This window comes from Mesoplodon mirus, assembly GCF_964341445.2.
Source record: "Mesoplodon mirus genome assembly, chromosome: 1".
Lineage (NCBI taxonomy): Eukaryota > Metazoa > Chordata > Mammalia > Artiodactyla > Ziphiidae > Mesoplodon > Mesoplodon mirus.
In genome coordinates, this window is record NC_138976.1 from 37,626,890 (window position 1) to 37,650,659 (window position 23,770).

The 23,770-nt window shown below is 45.0% G+C and overlaps 1 protein-coding gene across 2 annotated transcripts in view; it reads left to right on the forward strand.

The window, feature by feature from the left end:
* Positions 1-649: 649 nt before the first annotated feature.
* The window catches only part of SNX30 (sorting nexin family member 30), a 103,227-nt gene continuing 80,106 nt past the window's right edge, over positions 650-23,770 (forward strand). For both annotated transcript variants that reach the window (XM_082627790.1, XM_082627791.1), the window contains exon 1: positions 650-1,130. In XM_082627790.1, the coding sequence (XP_082483916.1) occupies positions 975-1,130 (156 nt within the window). In that variant the 5' untranslated portion in view covers positions 650-974. The remainder of the gene's footprint in view (positions 1,131-23,770) is intronic.

A 23,770-nucleotide genomic window follows, 5' to 3' on the forward strand; every position in this document is an offset into this window, starting at 1 on the left:
CATGAAAAATAAAAACGGGAACCTCACGATTCTTTCAAACGGCAGTTTGGTCAAGGTGTGAGTTAAAGAGTCTTAGATCATGTGTAGCACTCCCTCTTTATTTACTGATGCTCACTCTTCTGAGGTTTAACCTTACATAAACCCGGTGAACTGCAGAAGCAAGATGGCATGGGATCTCAGCGGGCATTTGAAGAAACTCCACACTGCGTCTTTGAATTTCCTTCTAGGTTCCCCGCCTGATGTCTCTATCTCCTGGGAGCCTCATAACCTTTTACGCCATTCTTATAAAATGTGTCATAATTCCTCCTATCCTGGGTTATTTCAGAGGCCAGAAGATCCCGACTCACGTGCGTGTCCTAAAGCCCCCAGCCCCAAGCGTGGCTGCCCCTGGGCGCAGCAGTAAACGCGGGTGGAATGGAACAGGATCCTCCAACATCTTTTTCCACCTCTGATTTCCATTAAACATTAGCTCCGGGGTCTGCGCGCACCCCCCCAACGGGCCAGGAGGCGAGCTTAGACTCTCGGTGGGTAGCGGCGGAGGGCCCAGGGCGCACTTCCTGCGGGACGGCGGGAGAGGGCGGAGCTGCCCGCCTCGCCCTCCCCCTCCCCCGCTCTCCCCGCCCCCTCCCCCTCCGTGGGCTGCCGGGGGCCGCGGGGGCGGGGCGGCGAACGGGCTGGGCGGCGTGGCGGGGCGTGGCGGGCTGGGCGCCCTGGCTAAGGTGCGAGCGGGTCCGCCACGGGCTCCGGCGCGGAGTGGAGTGGAGCGGAGCAGTCCGGCCCAGCCCAGCGCAGCGCGGCGCGGGCAGACGCGAGCCGGCGGGTGGCGGTGGCGGTGGCGGTGGCTTCCAGCCCGGCTGGTGCTGGGCCTCCGACCGAGCCGCGGCCGAGCGGGGCCTCGGCCCGGGCTCTGGGGAAGCCCGCGGCGGCGGGCTGCAGGAGGAAGCGGCGGCGGCGCGTCCCGAGCCGTGCGCGCCATGTCGGCCGGGCCCCCCAAGGCCCTGCCGTCCACTGGGCCCCACTCCCTGCGCGACATGCCGCACCCGCTGGCCGGCTCCAGCAGCGAGGAGGCCGTGGGCGGCGACAGCACGCCCAGCCCGGACCTGCTGACGGCCCGCAGCTTCGGCGACAAGGTGGGTGCGCGGGGCTGGGGACTGGGAGGCTCGTTTCGCTCCCGAGCGGGATGAGGGATCTGGAGCCCCGCTGGGCACCGGGCCGCGCCCACCCTGGCGCCCCTTTCCGGGGGACAGGCGTGCCCTCGCCCCAGAGCCTTGGAAAAAAGCGTTTCCTCCCTGCCGCCCCCGCGGGGTCCCAGCCTCTGGCGGAGCGGCCAGAGGGGACGGGCTTGCCCGACTATGACTGGTCGCGAGGCCAGTGACAGCTGGTGGGGAGGGGTCCCGCCTGCCCGTTGTGGCTGGAGACGTGCGTGCAGTGCTCAGAGCCTGTGTTCTGGGATGGGGTCCCGGTTCCTCCAGATGCATCTCTGAAGGCTGAGCTGCCGAGTCACTTGTAGCTCCTCTAGTTTGCTGCGACTGCAAAGAAGCAAGAGTTAATGGTTTTCCGTGGTCTTACTGCCAGAGGCTTCTTACCCCCGTCTGTCATGGGGGCAGTGATCTTTGTTTAGGTTTGCTTTGTGCCCTGAGGAGTCACCTGACTCCGACCCCAGCCGGCAGCGGGAGGAGAGTGGCCCTGGGGTTTTCTGTCTGGGGCTCTATTTACCTCTCACTGTCTCCCACGCTGTTTAGGTTTGGCAGAGGCTGGTTTTGTGGCTGAAGGGAAGAAAGGTCGCCCTTTGACCTTTTTTGCGTAGAGGGGGGCTCCTCATTTTCTTAGAGCAGCATATGACCCTCCTGCTGCTTTGAGAGACAGTGAGGGGTTAGGGGCGGCACCTCCCTTCCCCCCGTTGCCACTTCAGCTGTGATCAGGACTTGAGCTGTGATTGTATCAACGCTGCTGTTGCCACTTAGTCACTAATTGCAGAAATTAGTATTTACACCTGATCACAGGTGTGAAGAACAATTCTAAGTGAATGCCTCTTAGTAAAATACTAAGTGAAGGCCTCCTTGTCCCAATACTGAATGGAATCAGGGTATCCAAATTTCTTTCCCCTTAGATGGGAGGGCATGTGGTACAGTAAAAATGAGTGTGAGTGCACTGAGCAGTCAAGTTAGCCAGGAAGTGGGACTTGATGTACCTTGCCAAGAGGGTTTTTGAAAGCAAAGAGTGGGGCAAGTTGGGGGGTGAGGAGGCAAAGCATTAGTAGCAAGTAAACTTTAAAAAGCTAATAAAACCAATGGATTGAGCAGCTGGATGTGTGTGTGTGTGTGTGTGTCTTTGTAAGTATTTCTCTTTATTTTATAGAAGATTATGGACTATATGAAGGCTTGAGTCGCTTGGAAATACCTTGCCCATATTTGCCACTCAATAAGTAATTGTTGAACGAATAATTTGCTTTCTTATGTACAGAGAACTTGGTCCTATGTGCATGTAGGATAGGAATTGAGGTTAAACTTACGATTTTTTTCTCAGGTCTGTGTAGATAGTGAATTAATTATATATGGCTGTGTAACCAATTACTGCAACATTTAGCATCTGAAAATAGTGCCTGTGGGCCAGAAATCTGCAAGCAACTTAAATCTGGGTGGTTCTGACTCAGGTGTTTCATGAGTTTGCATTCAAACTTTGACTAGGGCTGCAGTCACTGAAGACTGGATTGGGGGTAGGTCCTCTTCCAAGCTCACTCTCTTGGCTGTTGGCAGGCCTTAGTTCCTCTCCATAGGGCTTCTTGAGGTGACACCTGCTTTCCCCCAGAGCAAGTGATCCAAGAGATTGAGAGATCCCAAGACTCAAACCACAGTCCTGTGTAATCTGGTCTCGGAAGCGACATATCTCTGCCTTCTTCTATTGGTCACACTGGCCATCACTGGTACAACCTGGGAAGAAGGTATGAATACCAGGAAGCGGGAATCATTAGGGTATCTTGGAAGCTGCCTGCTCCAGGTGGCTCTTTTAAATATCTGCTTAATGATCCATTCTTGGAGGACACCTGATGCAGAAGTGTGGGCATTTTGCTACTAAGTACTGGGAAGACAAATGCCCTGTATCCCTGAGATCTAGTTGGTGGACAGGAAGTCAAGCCTAAGTCTAATTACTTCTGGCTTCCTTTACAGGGACAATTCCATGAGAGAGATGGTCTTGAAGGCATTATTATTAATTATTGAATATTTAATAAGTCTCCTTAGAGCTGCGAGGAGCATCAAAATGACATCACTCCCAAAGGCCTGATTTATAGTTAGCCACTTTTCCTTAGCAGTATAATTTCTTCCTCTGACTGGGAGTAACATTTTCCTTGAATCTTGGCATACACATATGTTCTCATAACTCTGGAGAAATTTCTGCAGAGAGAAGCTACCAAGCAACAGAGGTGAGTCAGGACCAGTGGAAGGAAGCCTTCCCTTTGCTCTGCTTTCTCTTGCCTAGGAAGTGCGGGGTTCACCAGAGGGGAGGTAGGAGCGTTGAGTGCTATGGTCTGTCTTTGAAAAGAAGCCTGTGTCGTCTTGCCTTTTATAATGGACCTTGGGGTTGTGATCCTGGATGCCTGATTCAGTCAGTTCTGGAGAATGAGGGTTTGACAGGCTGCTCATAGTGCAGGGTTATTCTATTATGCAGAGGGGAATTGCTGAGGTGCCACGAACAGGAAAGCCTTTCTTCTCGGCCAGCGGACACTTCTCAGTGGCCTCTGGGGTTCTGGGAAGGAGGAAAAGACCAAATGTGATGGCCTCTTCATCCACAAAATTGAAAATCATTCAAACCATGGTGTGAAGGGAAGAATCTTTTCCATCTACCAAGGGTTGCTAGGAATTCTTTTGATGCTGGCTAAACTCCCCAGACCTTCTAGCCCTGTATCTTTCATCTCCATCTGAAATGTAAATAAACCACTTGGCCCTTTCTGTCTCTTTTACTTTCATCTGCAAACCACTTTGGGCTTGCTTCTCCCCTGACTCAACCTCTAACACCTGTGTACCTCCCAAAACTTAACGCCAAGCCCTCTCAAGCCCCACCTGTGGTTAACACCTCTACCCACATCCTCAGTCTCTTCACTGAACTCTTCCACCTACTTCCAGCCCCCGTAAGTCACTGCTTCCCCTGAAGTCTTCAAAATGGAGGTGTCTTTTCCTCCTACACTCCACTTATTTCAGGTTCAGGAGATGCGGGTCAGTAGTGTCCTTTCTCTCCACTGCCTTTATTTTTGGCCGTGTTAGGTCTGTTGCTGTGCGCGGGCTTTCTCTATTTGCATTTGCGGCAAGTGGGGGCTACTTTTCGTTGTGGTGCACGTGCTTCTCATTCCGGTGGTTTCTTTTGTTGCAGAGCATGGGCTCTAGGCGCACAGGCTTCAGTAGTTGCACGTGGGCTCTAGAGCACAGGCTCAGTAGTTGTGGCGCATGGGCTTAGTTGCTTTGCGGCATGTGGGATCTTCCCGGACCAGGGCTCGAACCCGTGTCCCCTGCATTGGCAGGTGGATTCTGAACCACTGCACCACCAGGGAAGTCCTCTCCACTGCCTTTTAACAATCAAGTACTGCCCCTTTGATGCTCATGTCATTGTATTTGCTCACTCAGCAAATATTTGAGGGCGTCCTACGAGCCAGGCACTGTTTTAGGAACTCAAATCCACCAGTTGAAAACCCCTGCCCTCATTGGGTATAATTTAGTGAGTACGTACTATTTTATGAATAAATGCTGCGAAAGGAAGAAAAAGTTGGGGGTGGGGAGGGAGTGTTCAGGATCACTGGCTGAAGGGAGGCGGCTTCAGTTAGACCCTACTGAGAACTTGAGATTTGAGCAAAGACTTGAAGGAGGTGAGGCAGTTGGTGAGTGGATGTCTGGAGTGTCCTGGTGGAAGAAATGGCCAAAGCAGAGGCCTGGCAGCTCCTGCCCGCTGTGATGGGGACTACCCTAGAAGCCAGTGTGGTTGGAGCAGAGTGAGCAATGGGGAGTCCTTGGCCAGGGGCAGGGAGGAAGGGGGCCAGATGGTCTAGGGCCCAGTAGGCCACTCTGGGAACTTTGGCCTTGACTTTGAGTGCCATTGCAGGGACTTGAGCAGAAGGAGGGTGTGATTTGATTTATGTGTTGAAAGGATCACACAGGCTGTTGAATTGAGAATCCTTTATTTGACTATTCCACTGAATTAGGTTTCTTTTCCGTCAAAAGGACATAAACCAAATACAACCTGGCAGAAGAAAAGAAAAAATCTATTGGCTCATGTTGAAAAGCCCCAGGTATTTTGGTTTCCGGAATGGCTGGAACTAGGTGTTCAAATGATGTTGGGAGGCTGTCACTTTTCACCTCTTGGCTCTGCCTTCTCCTTCCTGTGCTAGCTCCGTTCTCAAGCCGGTGAAGGGATATAGCTTTGCAACAGAAAGAGAGCACCTCTTTCTTGATAATTCCAGCCAAAGCTCTGGGCTAGTGTCTCCTGGGCCTAAATTGGGTCAGGTGCTGAAGCCAGTCTTTGTAACTCTGACCCAAGGCCTGGACCAGGTCCTTGTCTTTGGAGGGTGGAGAAGGGAAGTTTTTGTGTGTATGTTTTAACTGTGAAATATAAATATGTGAAGTATAGAAATGCATCTGTATTAATAAAATGTATCTATACAGTTTCAAGAATAATAAAATGAACACAGACATAAAGTTAAGGCATAGACTCTTACCAGTACTTTGGAAGCCCTCTCTGTGCCTGGGGAGGAAGGAGGTGGTTTCCAAAGCAAAGTCAGGCTGCTCCTCCTAGAAGGAGGAGGAACGAATGAATGTTGGACCAGCGTCTGTTGTTTCACAGATGTCCACTACAGACCTTCCACTGCCTTCTTTGCTGTCACTTTGTAACTTCCCTGTTTCTCTTGTTCATTAAAATCTTGAAACCCCCCAACTAACTGTCTTCTCAAATCATGCCTTTACTTCAGGGGGCTCTGTCCAGATCTCTAAAACTATCAGTTTCTTGACCTTTTATCTAGTCACCTTCCCCTTTTTTCCAGTTCATTTGCCTTCTCCCCCGGCCACATCCCTGCATTATAATACCTACAACTGTTCCTGCCCTGAAATAATGCCCTTACAAAGCTCTTATCTTGCCGCGCCCTCCTCCCAGTCAGTGAGAACTGCCTACACCTGTTCCCTGACCCCTTGATTTCACCTGCCTCCTTTAGATTCCACGGCTTAACTTGTCAGTTGCTCCTGCCACTGTCCTTAACGCAGTTCCTTTGCTCTCCTTTTACATCCAACTTGGGTCATTCCATTTGTTCCTGTCTTTTGCCTGCACCTCAGGTGCGGAGGTACCTTGAGAGTTGCTGCCAGTGTAACCTCACAGCTTCCAAGCACAGTTGGGGCCTCGGTGGTGCTGAGCCATCCTTTCTTTCTTTCTTTTCTTTTTTTTTTTTTTTTTTTAATGTGGGATTCTAGTTCCCCGACCAGTTGCCCGCGCCCCCTGCATTGGAAGTGCAGAGTCTTAACCACTGGACTGCCAGGGAGGTCCCATGGGCCATCCTTCCTTTCCACAGAGGCTCCCACTCTGTACTGTGGCTGATCTGAAGCTTTTCTCTGCTCCTCACACCTTCCACGCCCCTACCCCACCCTCCTGTTCTGCTGATAGCCTCACTTTCTACCTTAGAGAAGACAGAAGCCACTGTAAAAGAACTTCCTTTCACCAAACTCAAAATGATCAGAATCTGTGGCCGCCCTTTCTTTGCCCCCAGTTGCTAAGGCTGATGCTGGAGTGTATGGCCGCCCCCTCTGGCCTCTTAGAGACCCTGCTGTTACTCCTGTGTCTTCAGACTATCAACTGGCTCATTCCCATCAAAAAAAATTTTTTTTAATTTTAAAATTGAAGTATAGTTGATTAACAATGTGTTAGTTTCAGGAGTACAGCAAAGTGATTCAATTATATATATATATCAGTATAAAACTGAATCACTTTGCTGTACACCTGATATATTTATATATGATATATATAAATATTTCAGATTCTTTTCCCTTGTAAGTTATTACAAAATACTCAGTATAGTCACCTGTGCTATACAGTAGGTCCTTGTTGGTTTTCTACTTTATATATATACTAGTGTGTATTTCGATCCCAACCTCATTTATCCCTCCCCCTGCCCCTTTCCCCTTTGGTAACCATAAGTTTGTTTTCTATGTCTGTGGGTCTGTTTCTGCGTTCCCATTAATGTTTCAACATGCTCAAGTTGCTCTCATTTCTAAAACAAACCAAGTAAAGAAAACTGTTGTGATGCTTCCTTCTCCTCCATCTCATGTCCTAGAGATTTGCTCCTCTTGTCTCTAGGTTTGCTCCTCTTGTCTCTACTTCCTAACCTTTGGCTTACTTCTCAGCCGACTGCTGTCTGGTTTCTGGCTTTACTACTCAAGGTCCCTCGTGACTTCCTTATTGCTAAATCCAGTAGACGCTTCACATCCTTGTCTTCCCTGACCTCTTGGTAGGTAGCACTTGACCCTGTTGAGTAACCCGCTGCTTGAAACTCTCCTCACTGGGATTTGTGTTTTAGAGCGTATGCACTCTGGAGCCAGGTTGTCTGGATTTTAATCCCAGCTCCACTACTTACAGTCTTTGTGACAGTAAATTATTTAACCTCTCTGAGCCTCAGTTTCCTCCTCTGTGAAAGGGGATAACAAGTACCTGCATCACAGGGTTGATATGAAGATCCATTGCATTCATACTTAGAGGAGTGCCTGATGCATAGTGAGCCTTTAGTAACTGTGAGACGGTGGTGGTGGTGGTGATTCCCCGATACTGACCTCTCCACATTTTCTTTGTACATTTTTGCCTATTCTTTGTCAGTTTCAGTATCGGTTGTGGTCTGGTCAGGAAATAAAAACCACTGTAGGTTTTTCAAACTGAGAGACTTAATACAGGGAATTAGCTACATAGGTGTTGGGAAACATGTGAAGTCAAGCAGAGGACAGGGAGGTAACCCAGAGAGTAGCGATAGCAGGAAACTGCAGTCACCCTCAGGGCTGGGGGGGAGTCAATGGGAGGAGGTGACATTAGAAGAATCCTGGAGCTTCTGTGGGAACTAGACCATGGCAGGGCTGCTCAACAAGAGCAGGGACCGCAGGCGGAGGGAGCCCTGGAGAGGAAGCAGCTAAGGCCAGGGATGCTGTCTGAACCAGAGAGGAGGGGTTGGCGTAGGGGAGAAGCTCCCTGGCTTCTCTCCTCCTCCTGCTTTTGGTCTTTCACCTATATCATCCATGGCCCAGATAGCTTCCTTGGTGGACATGTGACCCTAGCAGAGTCAAATAGCCAAACAGAGATTTGCTCAGATGGCTGCTGGGGGAAAGAATCTCTCTTTTTGTTGGATTGTGAGCCTTTGTTTCTTGTGATGTGGAGAGTGCCTGCTTAAGAATGAAGCCAGAGAGGAATGTGGAGCTGGAGAAAAAGAGGGCGACAGGCCCTGAAGCTCCCTTGAATCCCGGATCCACCTGTGCCAGCTGTGCCTGAAGCTGGCACTGCTCCGCAGGCATCCTGGTTACAGGAGGTCATGAATGCCCTTTTGTTTATACTATTCAATTTGATTTGATTTGTCACTTGAAACTTAAAAAAAAAAAAGACCAAATACGTCGACCTTAAAATGTTAAGTGAAAATTAAGTTTTACTTTGGGATCGTTAAGAGGAGGTTGCTTAGTTCCTATTGGTCAGCCCCACTCTCAGAGTGTATTATCTGCAGATCAGCTTTGGTGGCAGAGGTGTGTTTTCACCAGGTCCTTGAAGTTTGAGGAGGCTTTTGGGTGCAGAAGGCGTCATGGGCCAGGGGAGCAGCTTGAGCAAAGCTCCTGAGATGGAAAAGACTTGTGCCTGCTGGGGTTGCACTGTGTCGGGTCATATGTTGGGAGTGGGTTTGGAGAGTCTAGAGGTGGGGATTAGTGAGAGAGGAGGTGGGAAGACACAGCAGGAGGAGGCTGTGACTGCTCCGAATGCTCTGATGTGGAGGTTAGCTTTTACTCTTTAGGCAGGAGCCAGCCGTAGAGGGTTTTTGAGCAGGGGAATGTGTGATCAGTGCTTGGGATGGGGAGAGACTGGCAGTGAAAGAGGTAAGTTAGAAATGTGTCCGTTTGGTTTAGGTTGGAGTTGTCTCCTGGAAGAACAAAGAACAGAAAATGTAAAGATGACTAGTTACGGTACAGTGGGGATGACTGGTTGTTTTCTAGTCTAGGAGACTGGTGCTGACTGGTGCCCTCACTGAGAGGGGGAACACAGATTGCGAAGCAAGTGTGAGCAAGTGTAAAGATGACTAGAATGCAGTGTGAAGTCAGGAGCTGGGTCAGAGTTTGTCTGAACAGTGCCTTTGAAAGCCCACTCAGACTTCAAGGCTTAGCGCACATGGTGCCTCCGGGCAGCTCTTCTGTATTATATAAATGTGTAACCCCAGCAGATCCAAAGAGAGATGGGAGTGGAAGATGTAGAGGTTGAGGTCAGAATTTAAACAAAGTGAATATTAGCAATCAAATGTGAGGCGGGAGGTCGTAGCAGTTTGTAGTAAGAAGGGTGGTAGCTTGGGGAAAAAGCAGGGTTGAGGGAAGGTCTTTAGGACAGGGGAGAGTTGGGGGTTAGTGGAGGTTACGGGGAAGAAGGCAGATAAGAGTCTCTCAAAATAAATACATAAATAACAGCTTGGCGAAGGTGCAGTAGTTCATGTATGAGCAATTGGGTTTGTTTACTAGATTCTAGAGGGGGTCATATGCTCTCTCCTGTTTGCCTTGCCCAGCAGAATTCCTCATTTTGGCTGCCACAGAGCAGGGATCAGGAATTATTGTCGTGTGTGAGTGTGTGTGTGTGTGTGTGTGTGTGTGTGTTGGGGGTAGGAGGAGACAAGGGCAAGAGGCACATGCAGAAAAGATGTTTCAGGGGTCCTGTTTGAGAAAAAGCACAGAGGCGAGAAAAGCACAAGGCATGTTTGGGCGGCAGAGTGCAGGCACTTTCCAAAACTTGAATCTCTTGAGTGGCTGCTGCATGCCTGGCTCTGTGCTGGATGTTGGGGACGTTGAGAAAGATAAAAAAAAGTACTCTCTCTTGAGCGGGTCATCGTCCAGTGCAGAAGAGAGACATATATCCAGATGGTTGCAATAGAATATGAAAAATGCTAGATATATTTACTAGTTCTGAGGCCTTGGGCAAGTTTCTTGACCTGGTAACGCCTCAGTGTCTCCCTAGTTAAATTTTGGATTATTTTGTGGTGGTGTTCTGAAGATTAAATGAGTGGGGTTTTTTTGTGGTTTTTTTTTAATGTTTATTTATTTGGCTGCGCCGGATCTTAGTTGTGGCACATGGGATCTTCATTGCCATGTGTGGGATCTTTCAGTTGTGGCATGCGGGATCTAGTTCCTTGACCAGGGATTGAACCTGGGCCCCCTGCATTGGGAGCACGGAGTCTTAGCCCCTGGACCACCAGGGAAGTCCCTTAAATGAGTGTTTAGAATAGTGTCTGGCACACAGTAAGTACTATGAAAACGCTAGGTGTTGTTATTGCCTTAGAAGCAATAACTGGGACCTCTGGGAGCCTGTACAGAACACGTACCTAGGTCATCCCCACCCCAGTGAGGGACCTGGGGTCTTCAAACAGCAGCCCTTGTCAGTCATTGGTTGAGCGCCCCATGGATGGGGTGTTTGGGCATTAATGCCCAAGCACTTTCCAGCCTGCCCCATGGGTGGGCGAAGCAGGTTGAGCAGCCGGGGGAGCAGTCGGGCCAAGAAGTGTGGGCGCTGGCGTGGAAGTCAGGCCAGTGGGCACTGAACTGGCCAGTGAGAGGGGATAGGTGGACACCCATGACATGTGCACGGTTATTATGGAAATAACATGTAGGGAGTGGGGCAAGGAGTGACTGTGCTCAGGAGGGTGGTGGCTTTTCCAAAGGAGATGGTATTTGAGCTGGAGAGTGAAGAAGTAGATATTTCCCAAATGGACAGAGGCAGGAGGAGTAACTGGAGCAGAAGACCCAGCCTGGGCCAGAGCTCAGCATGTCAGTCTGCAGGTGTGGAGGGCGAGGGAGGCAGTTTCACAGGGGCTGCGACCTCCTGGATTCAGGGGTGTACTGGTCAGGAGTCTTGTTTGCAAACAATAGGAATCTTACTCACGCTACTTTAAGCAATACCATATGCACATACCATAAAATCCACCTTTTAAAAATATACAATGTAGTGATTTTTAGTATATTCACAAGATTTTACAACTGCCACCATTATCTAATTCCAGAGGGTTTTTGTCAGCCCAAAAAGACACTTCATACTCAGTAGCAGATGCTCCATTTTCCCCACTCTCAACCCCTGGCAGTCACTAATCTGCTTTTGCTCTCTATGAATTTGCCTATTCTGGATATTTCATAAAAATGGGATCATAGAATATGTGGCCTTTTGTGTCTGGCTCCTTGCACTTAGCCTAATTTTTAAAATTAATTTATTTATTTTTGGCTGTGTTGGGTTTTCGTTGCTGCACATGGGCTTTCTCTAGTTGTGGCGAGCGGGGGCTACTCTTCATTGTGGTGCTCTGGCTTCTCATTGCGGTGGCTTCTCTTGTTGCAGAGCACGGGCTCTAGGCACGCAGGCTTCAATAGTTGTGGCTCGTGGGCTCTCAAGTGTAGGCTCAGTAGTTGTGGCACACGGGCTTAGTTGCTCTGCAGCACGTGGGATCTTCCTGGACCTGGGACTGAACCCGTGTCCCCTGCCTTGGCAGGCTGATTCTTAACCACTGTGCCACCAGGGAAGTCCCAGGATATTTTTTTTTTTTAATTTTATTGATTTATTTATGGTTGTGTTGGGTCTTCGTTTCTGTGCGAGGGCTTTCTCTAGTTGCGGCGAGCGGGGGCCTCTCTTCATCGTGGTGTGCGGGCCTCTCACTATCGCAGCCTCTCTTGTTGCAGAGCACAGGCTCCAGACGTGCAGGCTCAGTAGTTGTGGCTCACGGGCCCAGTTGCTCCGTGGCATGTGGGATCTTCCCAGACCAGGGCTCGAACCTGCGTCCCCTGCATTGGCAGGCAGATTCTCAACCACTGCGCCACCAGGGAAGCCCCCCAGGATATTCTTTTTTAAAACTGAAAAATATTCCGTTTTATGTATATACCTTTTTTTTTTAATCAGTTATCTATTGATGGACATTTAGGTTGCTTCTACCTCTTGGCTCTTGTGACTAATGCTGCAGTGGACATGGATGTGCAAATATCTGTCCGAGATCCTGTTTTCAATTCTTTTGGACATATAAACTCAGATGTTTACGTATAAAAGCTGGACCATATGGTAATTCTATTTTTAAATTTTGAGGGACTTCCATACTGCTTTCTATAGTGACTGCACCATTTTACAGTTGCACTGACAACACACAAGGATTCCAGTTTCCCTGCCTCCTCACCAACGCTTGTTATTTCTATTCTTTAGATAGTGGCCATCCTAGTGGGTAGGAGGTTATATCTCGCTGTGGTTTTGATTTGTGTTTCTCTGATGATTAGGGATGCTGAGCATCTTTTCATATGCTTGTTGGCTATTTGTATATCGTCTTTGGAGAAATGTCTATTCAAGTCCTTTGCTCATTTTAAAATCAGATTATTTGATTTTTTTATTGTTGAGTTGTAGGAGTTCTTTTTATATTCTGGATATTAAACCCTTATCAGATATATGATTTGCAAATGTTTTGTCCTATTCCATAGTTTACCTTTTAACTCTCTTTTTTTTTTTTATTAGTTTCTGCTTTATAACAAAGTGAATCAGTCATACATATACATCTGTTCCCACATCCCTTCCCTCATGCATCTCCCTCCCTCCCACCCTCCCCATCCCACCCCTCCAGGCGGTCACAAAGCACCGAGCTGATCTCCCTGTGCTCTGCGGCTGCTTCCCGCTATCTATCTACCTTACGTTTGGTAGTGTATCTATGTCCATGCCTCTCTCTCGCTTTGTCACAGCTTACCCTTCCCCCTCCCCATATCCTCAAGTCCATTCTCAAGTAGGTCTGTGTCTTTATTCCCATTTTACCCCTAGGTTCTTCATGACATAACTCTCTTGATTGTGTCCTTTGCACAAAAGTTTTTAAGTTTGATATAGTCCCATTTGTCTATTTTTGCTTTCGTTGCCTGTTTTTAGTGTCATATCCAAGAAATCACTGCCAAGTCCAGTGTCATGAAGCTTTTCGCCCTATGTTTTCTTCTAGAAGTTTTATAGTTTTGGGTCTTAGGTTTAGGTCTTTAACCCATTTTGAGTTAATTTTTGTATATGGTGTAAGATGAGGGTCCAGTTTCATTCTTTTGTGTGTGGATATCCAATTTTCCCAGTATTACTTGCTGAAAAGACTGTTCTTTACCCTTTGAGGGTGTATATACTTTTAAATCTAATTTCTAACTAGAATCGATAAACCATATTAATACTTGAAGTGCTAACATGAATTTTGTACATGTGTTTGAGTGACTTCTCTGTACTATGTGCTGTGTGAGGCATTATGTTCCTTGGGAGTTAAGATATCTACATTTTGGAAATAACATTAGCCTGGGACAGGTCAGGTCTCAGACATTCCAGGTGAAAGATGTCCTACTGTAATTAGAATAAAAATGGTTGTGGAATAGTTGTTTTATTGCAAAAATGGAAACCTAGACCTTCTTTTGGGCTATTTAATTCGAGCAGAGGTATGTTCTAAGGAACTGGGCTTATTATCATCTTGCTGTATCAGCATCTGTGCTGCAAAAATGTAATATAGCAGGCTTTTTCTGCACTGTCCGGTCCAGTAAATCTTGTTTATTTCATGACTTGCATCAGCAATTGTGAAGGACACTTGGACTTTTTTTTTCGTTTCTCAAAGATTTATATAAGCCTCTCTGTGCCATGCTCAGGAGATACACAGATGAACAGATGGCCTTACCTTTTAGCTACCCAAGGTCCAGGAAGGGAGACAAAGAAATATAAGTGAGTCATTGCTGTTTAACATGATGACAGGGGTATGTGCAGAATGCCATGGGGGTAATCTGAGTGATTTATTAGCATTAAAGACATTTTTGAGTGAAGCACGTTGGAAGGAGGTCTTGGGTTACCTGTTATAGGTAACAATGGTCAGTGTTGGGATATGAGTGAGACTTTGAATTTGAATCCAAGATTGGCCATGTAATTTGTGGGACCCAGTGCAAAATTAAAATTCTTATCCCCCTGTTAAAAAACATTCTTAGGAATTTCATGATAGTGACAGCAGAGCATTAAACCCAGTATGGAACCCTTGTGAGTATAGGATCCTCATGAAGCTGGCCCTGAGTATATCCTTTGGAGGTACTGGTTTCCAGGTCCTGTTAAAATCACCTCTTACCCATCTTGGTGTTCTGGGTCAGGACTGCTACCATCCTGAGGGCGTGTTGCAGTGAGTTGGGGTCCCCAAGGCTTGCTTCTCCAGTCTGGGTTGACTGTGGAGCTTGCCTGGAACACTCCATCCCCTGTCAGCATTCTAGCATCTTAACACGGTCTCCTGTATGCCCAGCCTTTCATGTTTAACATACACTTGGGGCTGTTGTCATTTCCCTAACTGTTGCTTCTCTTCTCTTTTCCTTTTGTTCTGATTTCTTCCCCATCGAGGGTGTCCAGCATATGCCCCCTCAGTTATCCTCACCTTTGCCCAGAGATAATAGTAACGTGTGTTCACAAGGTCCTTGTGAACCTTTGGGGAGCACTTCCTTTGGTTGGGAGCTGTACTGCATCATCTTGAAGCACTCCCCAAGTTACTGTCTCCTTCCCCTTTGACAGCTGGGGAAATGTAGGCTTTGAAAGGTGAAGTAACTTGTTCAAAGTCACAGAGCTAGATGAGCGTGGGGCTGGAATTTGAACTTGGGTTTGTTCAACTTTAGAGCCCACTCTCTTCACCACCACCACTGCTACAAATTGGCATCCTTTTCCAAACCTGCTTCCCACTCTTTCGAGTGCTTACATGCATTAGACACTGTAGGTTGCATTTCTTATGCAAAGCACAGTTTCAGGCCAAGGGAAATGAAACCAGCCCCTTCTGTATCTTAGGCTGTGTTTCTTCCCTCCTCTCAGTTTCTGGTTTTTTCAGCCTCTTACTCCTCACTGTAAGCAGTCTCCCTTGTGAGAGAAGTTTCCCAAGGCTTGCTGCCTTCTGCCTGCTCACTCTCCCATCACTGCCAGGCTCCTTGGATGAGCGGTCTTTGTGCACCGCTTCCATCTGCCTCGCCATCTGCCTCCTCTTGCCTCAGCCTCGAGCCCCGTGGGCCAGGTCCTGCCTCTACCACTCACAGCTCACGGAGAACTGCAGTGGCTGTTTTTATGCTGTAGCAACCCAGGCCTTTAGAGCTGCAGAGGGCTTGGTGGTCACTCCCTCCAATACCCTCTTTTTACAATGGAGGAAACTGTGGCCCAGGGAGAGAAGTGATTTATCAGATCAGGGTAACCAAACTAGTTTGTGGCAGAGCTGAGGTTAGGACCCAGGTTTCCAGACCTTTGGTTCAGTGCTCATTTTCCTTGACTGACATCATTAGCCAACTTCCCCTCAATGCTTTTTTCCCCATCTTTTTTCTCAGGGTCTTACTCTGTTCACTGCTATATTCCCCAGCCCAGTGCCTGGCACATAGCAGATGCTTCATTCACTGAATGAATTGATTCTCTCCTCTCTTGGCCCTCCCCTGGTCTGCCCCTGCTTCTCTGGACCCTCCTCTTTTTTTTTTTTTTTTCTGATCTCTAACTGTGAGCCCACCCAGCCATGGTTCCTGGCCTCTGCTAGTTTCTTATGTACCATCTCTGGATGGACTTTACTGCTGCAGCAGGGCTTAGGATTCCCACATCTTCATTTCTAGCTTTAAACCCATCTTTCCAAGTATTTCTGTGATTCTTGTTTTTAGCACCTTATAATCACTCCATGGTGAGAGTATTTAAAAACCATGCCTTTCTTCACGTCCCCTTTTAAATATCCCACTTTTGTATGTAACATCACTGTTCTTTAATGTCTGTCTTCATTTCCATTGTCATTGTGAATATCCTAATCAAGATGTATGATTATCTAACTGGTTTTCCTGCTTTGAGTCAGTCAGGTCCCTCCTCCCCAATCTATTTTATTCTGAACACTGTAGCCAGAATTCACCTTCCTAAAATATTGTATGTGTCATTCCCCTCTTTGGAGACCTTTCCACTGCTTACACAGTAATGGTCTGAGTCCTTAGTCTGGCCTTCTGTGATCAGGTACCTATTTACCTCTCTGATCCTCTCCTAGGAAGTTATGTCCCTGCCAAAGGATTTTACTCATGAGCTGCCTGGCATGTCATGTGAATTCTTGCTTGCCCACCTTTGCTGAGCTTTTGTCCTCTGTGTGCCTTTCCAGCTGCCCCCTGCTATTGCCATAGACCTTTGCTATTCAAGGTGTGGTCCATCGACCAGTGGCATTAGCATCACCTGGGAGCTTGTTGGAAATACAGAATCTCAGGCCTAATTCCAGACCTACTGAATCAGAATATGCATTTTGACGTGATCCCTAAGTCATTGTATGCACATTAAAAATAGAGAAGCACTGTTTTAGAACAAGGTTATTGAGCTTAGCTAGGCACTCACATCATCTGAGGACCTATTAGAGGATGCTGATGCCTGGGCCCCCCTCAAGAAGTTTGGATATAATGAATCTAGGATGGCCCAGGGAGCAGTATTTTGTGAAAAGTCTTTTCCAGGTAATTCTAATGTGCAACCAAGGTTGAGATCAATTGCCTTAGAAGCATTTTCTGATGCACTCGGGGGGATGTGCCATCAGACATGTGCATCTCCTGCACTGCGCTATAAACTCCTTGTGGGCAGGGGCTCTGTCTGATTGCTTATTGCCGTAATGTCAGTGTACGAACAAACCCAAATATTTGCTGAGTCAGTAAATGGACATGAGCTAAATGACATGTGCAAGAGTATTTGTTGCAATATTAGTTTTAATGGCAAAAGATAAGGAGCCTAAATATCTATCAGTGGGGAGCTAGTTTTATAACTAGGGTCATTTAAAAAATGTAGCATTAAAAAGAATATGGCGGGGCTTCCCTGGTGGTGCAGTGGTTGAGAGCCCGCCTGCCGATGCAGGGGACACTGGTTCGTGCCCCGGTCCGGGAAGATCCCACATGCCCCGGAGCGGCTGGGCCCGTGAGCCATGGCCGCTGAGCCTGTGCGTCCGGAGCCTGTGCTCCGCAACGGGAGAGGCCACAGCAGTGAGAGGCCTGCGTACTGCAAAAAAAAAAAAAAAAAAAAAAAAAAGAATATGGCAGGGGCTTCCCTGGTGGCGTAGTGTTTGAGAGTCCGCCTGCCGATGCAGGGGACACGGGTTCGAGCGCTGGTCTGGGAGGATCCCACATGCCGCGGAGCAACTAGGCCCGTGAGCCACAACTACTGAGCCTGCGCGTCTGGAGCCTGTTCCACAACAAGAGAGGCCGCAAAAGTGAGAGGCCCGCACACCGCGATGAAGAGTGGCCCCCTCTTGTCACAATTAGAGAAAGCCCTCGCACAGAAACGAAGACCCAACACAGCAAAAATAAATATAAATAAATTAATAAACTCCTACCCCCAACATCTTCTTAAAAAAAAAAAAAGAATATGGAGCCCCTATATATACTGATACGAAATAATGGAGAGATATAGTAAGTAAAAAAAGAAAAAGTACAAGCCATGTGTAGTCTGCTATCATTTGTAAGTGTATGTGTGTAAGAGTACAGGTGTGAATGTGTACACTAGCCTTGGAAGGATGAACCATTTCCTCTCAAAAGGATAATTTTCTGACCCTTTGAGAATGTAGTCTTCCTTCCTTGGAGACTCTGACCAAATTAGAGAGAAAGAGCCCTCCTCCTCTCTCCCTATTTTGGTTAGTAATAGTTGATATTGATTAAAAAGGAAAAAGTTGACTAACTAACCCCTAACTCCAGTTAACTTTCAAATAGGCAAACAAGAAAAATGGGGCTGTCACTTGTAGTCCTGTGGGGTGGGATGTGTATGTTGTCCCTGCCTGGAAACTGAGTCATAACCACTCAAAACCGAAAGAGGACAGAGCTAAACTGTTACTGAGGGGCTAGAAGAGAGAATGCTCTTCTGTAGTCTTTAATCTGCTCTGATCAAATACAGGTGAATACTGGCTCAGAGGGAGCTTTTACCCTTTTCTCCTGATGGTCAGTCAATATTTTGAACTATCTGTTTTTCCCCTGAGTTAAGAATTAAGAAATTATTTTCTTTCCTGGTTCGAGTAACTGAGGAGGGGCAAGACCTTCCCTTGTTTGACCAGTTGGCCAGACTTAGTCCAACCCTCATTTCATGCTCTTGCCTCTGCCCTCCCTGACCAAAGGGCTGCCGTGGACCTTGCCTGTCTCCATGAAAGAGAATGAGGTGTTTTCAGCCTAGTGACATCAGCTCTTCTTCCTTCCAGTCTTCTTCATGGCAATCCTTATCCTGGTGAGGGGTTCTGGGCTTCATTGCAGCTTCTTAGAGAGAGAGGTGGCCAACTTTCAAACACGTGGACATGGAAGACGTGGTGTTAGGAGGTGGTTTTGTTAGGGATAGACTGACACCTCTTTCTAAGACGGTGCAGTTGCCTTGAGTCTTTCAATGTAAACAACTTCTCCTCCCCTGGTCTACTGGGAGGCTTGGCACATTATTGTAGGTATCTGTGGAGCTTTTTGAGTAACCTAGGTAGTCTTTTATATAGTATTTTAGACCAGACTGTTCAGACTTTTAGAGTGAATGAGATCCAAATTTGGGGCTAACATGTGCATCTATAGATTTCTAAGCAAATCTCAAGTGCCGAGGTTTGAGCAAAATGGTCACCTCTCCACTTTCAACTTGACTCTGAAGAAGAAGGTAGCCACTGTTTTTTGTTTTTCCTCAAATCATTCTTCTCTTGGACATGTGAGTGGAAAAGGGTAACATTTATTAAAGACACTTCGCAGTGTTCCAAGATTATAAGTTGTAGAAGCAGTGGTTGCATTTTACACAAACCAGTTTTGGTATCACACAGGTGAGTATGTTTTCAAGTGTTGACCTTGGCAGGTTGGCTACTTATTTAAAGCAAACAAAATTACGACACTGTCCATTTTAAACTTTCTTTGTGGTTAAATTATGATGAAACTTATAGAAAAGTCTTGCTGTTGACTTATTCATGAATCAAGGAAACTTCATGTATTATATAGGTTTATGATATTGCAGGAAATGGGTAGAGGATCTGTCCATCATGAGAAACAATGTTGCCAGCAGCAGAAGGAATAAAGTTTATTTGCTCCCTCTGGTTCCAAATCAAGGAAGTATACTATGTAAAGTAATTTAGAACTGCTACCTTAGAGAGGTTCATGTTGTAGGTTTGAAGCAGACACAGCTGAGTAGGAAAAAATGGAGCTCTCAGACTCAGCCAAGGGAGTCCTAATACAGTCACTTACTGGCTGGGCAGTCACTTACCTGCCCTGAACCTCTGTTATCCTGTCAATAAAATGGGAATTCTAGTAGTACCTACCTAATACGGTTGTCCTGATAACTTAATGAGATTATGCATAGTAGGCCCCAAAAGCTGTTCTCATAACTGATTCTCATAACTGATCTGAACAACATATTTTAGATGACTATGAAGATTCCTTCCCTGTTTTTGATAGGTACCGATGGTAGGCATAGGTGCATCATGTGGTGTGTTAACATTCAGAACATAGTAGATGAAAGAAAGGAAAAAATGCTTCCTAGAATATAGCAAGGTTGTATAGTTAAGGATTTTTATAAGACTGAACAGAAAAAGGAAGAGGAAACAGACTCAGTTCTGCAGAAAGAATCCATAAATTGTGGGAAAGAAAATCTTGAGTCAGCTCTAGGCTTATTTTCTACAGTTCAAGGCCAGATTATGGATAGCCTTAACAAAAATAAACAGGCCACAATAAACATTCACAATCATGTTAAATTTACGTTACCGTTGATCTGATTATTACTGTGATTTGATTATGGTAGATATTTTCACTTCCTCTCCTTTATTGGATTTTCATTTTATTTGAGTAAGAGTAAATTACCCTTGGCTCATTCAACATGATGCTAAAAAAGGAAAAGAGGAATCTTTCTGATATGTGAGCTATATACCTTGAAAACAAAGGTCTGTTTCAGCTGGCAAGAAAATAGAATTCCCTCCCAAAGGAAGTAGATAAGAGGAACCAGACCTAATCAGGAAGCTCATATTCCACTCATTTATTCATCAAATATTTATCAAGTGCCCGGCACTGTTCTAGGTGCTTCTAGCTAAATCCCCTTTGGACAGACCATTGCATTTCAGGACTTTTCAGGTTCCAGTTTCTCTTCCTCTGCCCCAAGATTAAAAGATAAAGTTCTAAAATAAAAACTACTGTTGTTTGCAGTTTCTTACTGCCAGTATATAGGGAAGCTATTTATTTTTGTAATGTTATCATGCATTAGCCACCTTACTGAATTCCTAACACGTTTTGAATAATTTTTCAGTTATTTTCTACTTAGAAATCCAGAGAATCATATATTTTGCAACTCACTGCTTCTTTTCAAAAATGTATGTTTTTTTTCATTTTATTGCATTGGCCAAGACCTATGGAAATTCTTAAAATATTGAGAGCATTCTTGTTCCTTGTTGAAGGGAATATATTGAGTATTTTCTTATTAGATATGTTTGCTGTTGTTTTCTTGTCAAGAAAGTTTTTTTTTTATTCATAGCTTACTAATTTAAAAAAATTTAGGAATGGAGTTCAGGTTTAATAAAATGCCTTCTCAGCATCTATGGAAATTATCATTTAATTAAATTAATTTCTTAATACTGAAATTACTTACATTTATACTTAGGATAAGTCCTACTTAGTCTTGGGTTCAGTTTGCTGATGTTTTTTGTGGAATTTTAGTTTTAGTCTTTATTTTCTGTTTATTATGCTTTTTTTTTTCCTCATTTTCTCCATTTCCTGACTGGTTACGTTGATCAGGTGTGCTTTGTTCAATTTTATTTTCCTCCAATTTCTATTTCCTGTTTCTATTTGACTAATGTTTATAATTATATTTTTCTACCATAGTCAAGATTTAATTAGTATCTGTAACTTTCTCCAGAACCAGGAGAGACCTTGGGCTTGCTTTTACTTCCCCTTCTAGGTTTTAGTGAAATTATTGAGTTTTGAGTTCCTGATTTTGATCAGTCTTTTTTTTTTTAAATTAATGCCCCTTCTATTTTATGAATTCTTTTTTTTAAACAGTTGAGTCAAATTTCACAGTAACATCAACTGTCCCTTAAACTAATGTTTTCTTTCTTGAACAAATCTTTATTCTGATTTATTTTTCAGCGTGCTGCATTATGTCTGAGAGTAACTTAAGGAAAAAAAACACAACCACCCTGGATGATACACATTATATAACAACACCTGAGTGTATATATTATTGTGTGAGTGTATAAAGTATATATTATTCTTGTCTGGTAATTTGGCTGAGGTATTTCCCCTTGAGACATATATGGAGATTGCCCCATTGCCTTCTTTTCCACTTTAAAAACATTTAAGAAGTTTAAAGCATTGTTGAAAATTAACTTATTGGGGTGTAATTTATATAAAATAACTGTGTCATTTAAGTGTGTGATTCAGTGAATTTCGGCAACAAGAGAGAGGTTGTATACACCTGTGAAACCACTCTCACAATCCAGATACAGAGCATCACCTGCAAAAGTCTTCATGCACTTTTGTAGTCCATACTTTCCTCCACCGTTGGCCTAGGCAATCACTAATCTACTTTCTGTCACTATGTTAGTTTGCATTTTCTAGAATTTTGTATAATTGGAATCATAAAATATATATTCTTTGTGTCTAGTTTCTTTCACTCAGCATTTTTATTGTTGTTATATCCATAGTTTGTTCTTTTTTAAAAAAAATATTGAATATATTCATTCATTCATTGAATGAATATATCACTATTTGTTTGTCTGTTCACTCATTAATGAGCATGTAGGTTGTTCCCAGCTTTGGGCTATTACAAATTAAGCTACTACACTGAACAAAGGAGAGTAAACTAAACTTAAAGTGAGCAGAAGGAAGGAACTAAAGATTAGAGTGGAAATTAAGGGAATAGAGGATAGAAAAACAATAGAGAAAATTAATAGGACCAAAATTTCATTCTTTGAAAAAATCAAAATTGACAGACCTTTAGCTGAATCGACCAAGAAAAGAGAAGATTGGAATTACTAAAATCAGAAATGAAAGAGTAGACATTACTGACCTTACAGATATAATGAAGGGTTATAAAGGAATACTGCGAACAATTCTGTCAGTAAATTGTATGACTTAGATGGAATGGACAAATTCTTAGACACGAATAGAGCTGCTGTGAGCATTCACGTACATGTCTTTAGTTGACATGTTTTCATTTCTCTTGGGTAAATACCTAATAGTGGAGTTGCAGTATACGAGCGTTCTAGTAGCTCCATATCTTTGCCAAGACTTGGTATTGTTTGATCAATTCTAGTGGATGTGTAGTAGTATCTCATTGTGGCTTTAATTTTCTTTTACATGGTTACTAATGATGTTGAACCTATATTCGCATGCTAATTGCCCATTTCTGTATCTTTTGTGAAGTATCTTTAAATCGTTTGCCTATTTTTATTGGGTTGTTTTTCTTACTGAGATATATACATATCTATCTATATATTGAATGTAATATCTATACTGAATTACTTAAATATTCTTCATTAAGGTGAAAAAAATCACTTTAGGTATGATTGACATACAAAAAGCTGTATATGTTTAATGTATACAATTTGATGAGTTTGGAGATAAGTATACATCTGTTGAAACCATCACCACAGTCTGTGCCATAAACATATCCATCACGTCCAAAAGTTTCCCCCTACCTTCTTTATATTATTATTACTAATATCGTTACAATTTGTGATAAGATGTACCCTCTTAGCAAAACTTAAAGTACTGTATACGATACACTATTGTTAACTATGGACCCTGTGCTAAATACATTAGATCTCTAGGACCTACTCATTTTGCACAGTTGAAACTTTGTACCCTTTGACTAATACCCCTGCCCCCAAACCATCTTCCCCTTCCCCATCCCCTGGCAATCACCTTTGTATGCTTTGCTTCTATGAAATGGACTATTTTAGATTCTTCAGATAAGTGGAATCATGCAGTATTTGTCCTTTTGTGACTGGCTTATTTCACTTCGCATAATGTCCTCCACGTTCATCCATGTTGTTGCAAACGGCATAATTTTCTATTTTAAGGCCGAATAACATTCCACTGTATGTATATACCACATATATCCTTATTAAGAGTTTTTGATATATTCTGGATACAAGTGCTCATCAGATATATGTATTGTATTTTCTCCCATTCTGTGGCTTGTCTTTTTTTTTTTTTTTTTTTTTTTTTTGCTGTACGCGGGCCTCTCACTGCTGTGGCCTCTCCCGTTGCGGAGCACAGGCTCCGGACACACAGGCTCCGCGGCCATGGCTCGCGGGCCCAGCCGCTCCGCGGCATGTGGGATCTTCCGGGATCGGGGCACGAACCCGTGTCCCCTGCATCGGCAGGCGGACTCTCAACCACTGCGCCACCAGGGAAGCCCTGGCTTGTCTTTTTTACTTAAATTTTTGTGTGTGTGTGTGCGCGCATGAGAGAGAGAGAGATTGAAAATTTTTTGGTGTTTGGTGTGGCCAATGCATTCACATGGCACAAAATTCAGAAGATACAAAATTTTATCTGGTGAAAAGTCTCCCATTTGCCCAGGCCCCATCATTTCCCTTCCTCTGGCAGCAGGTTTCCCTCCC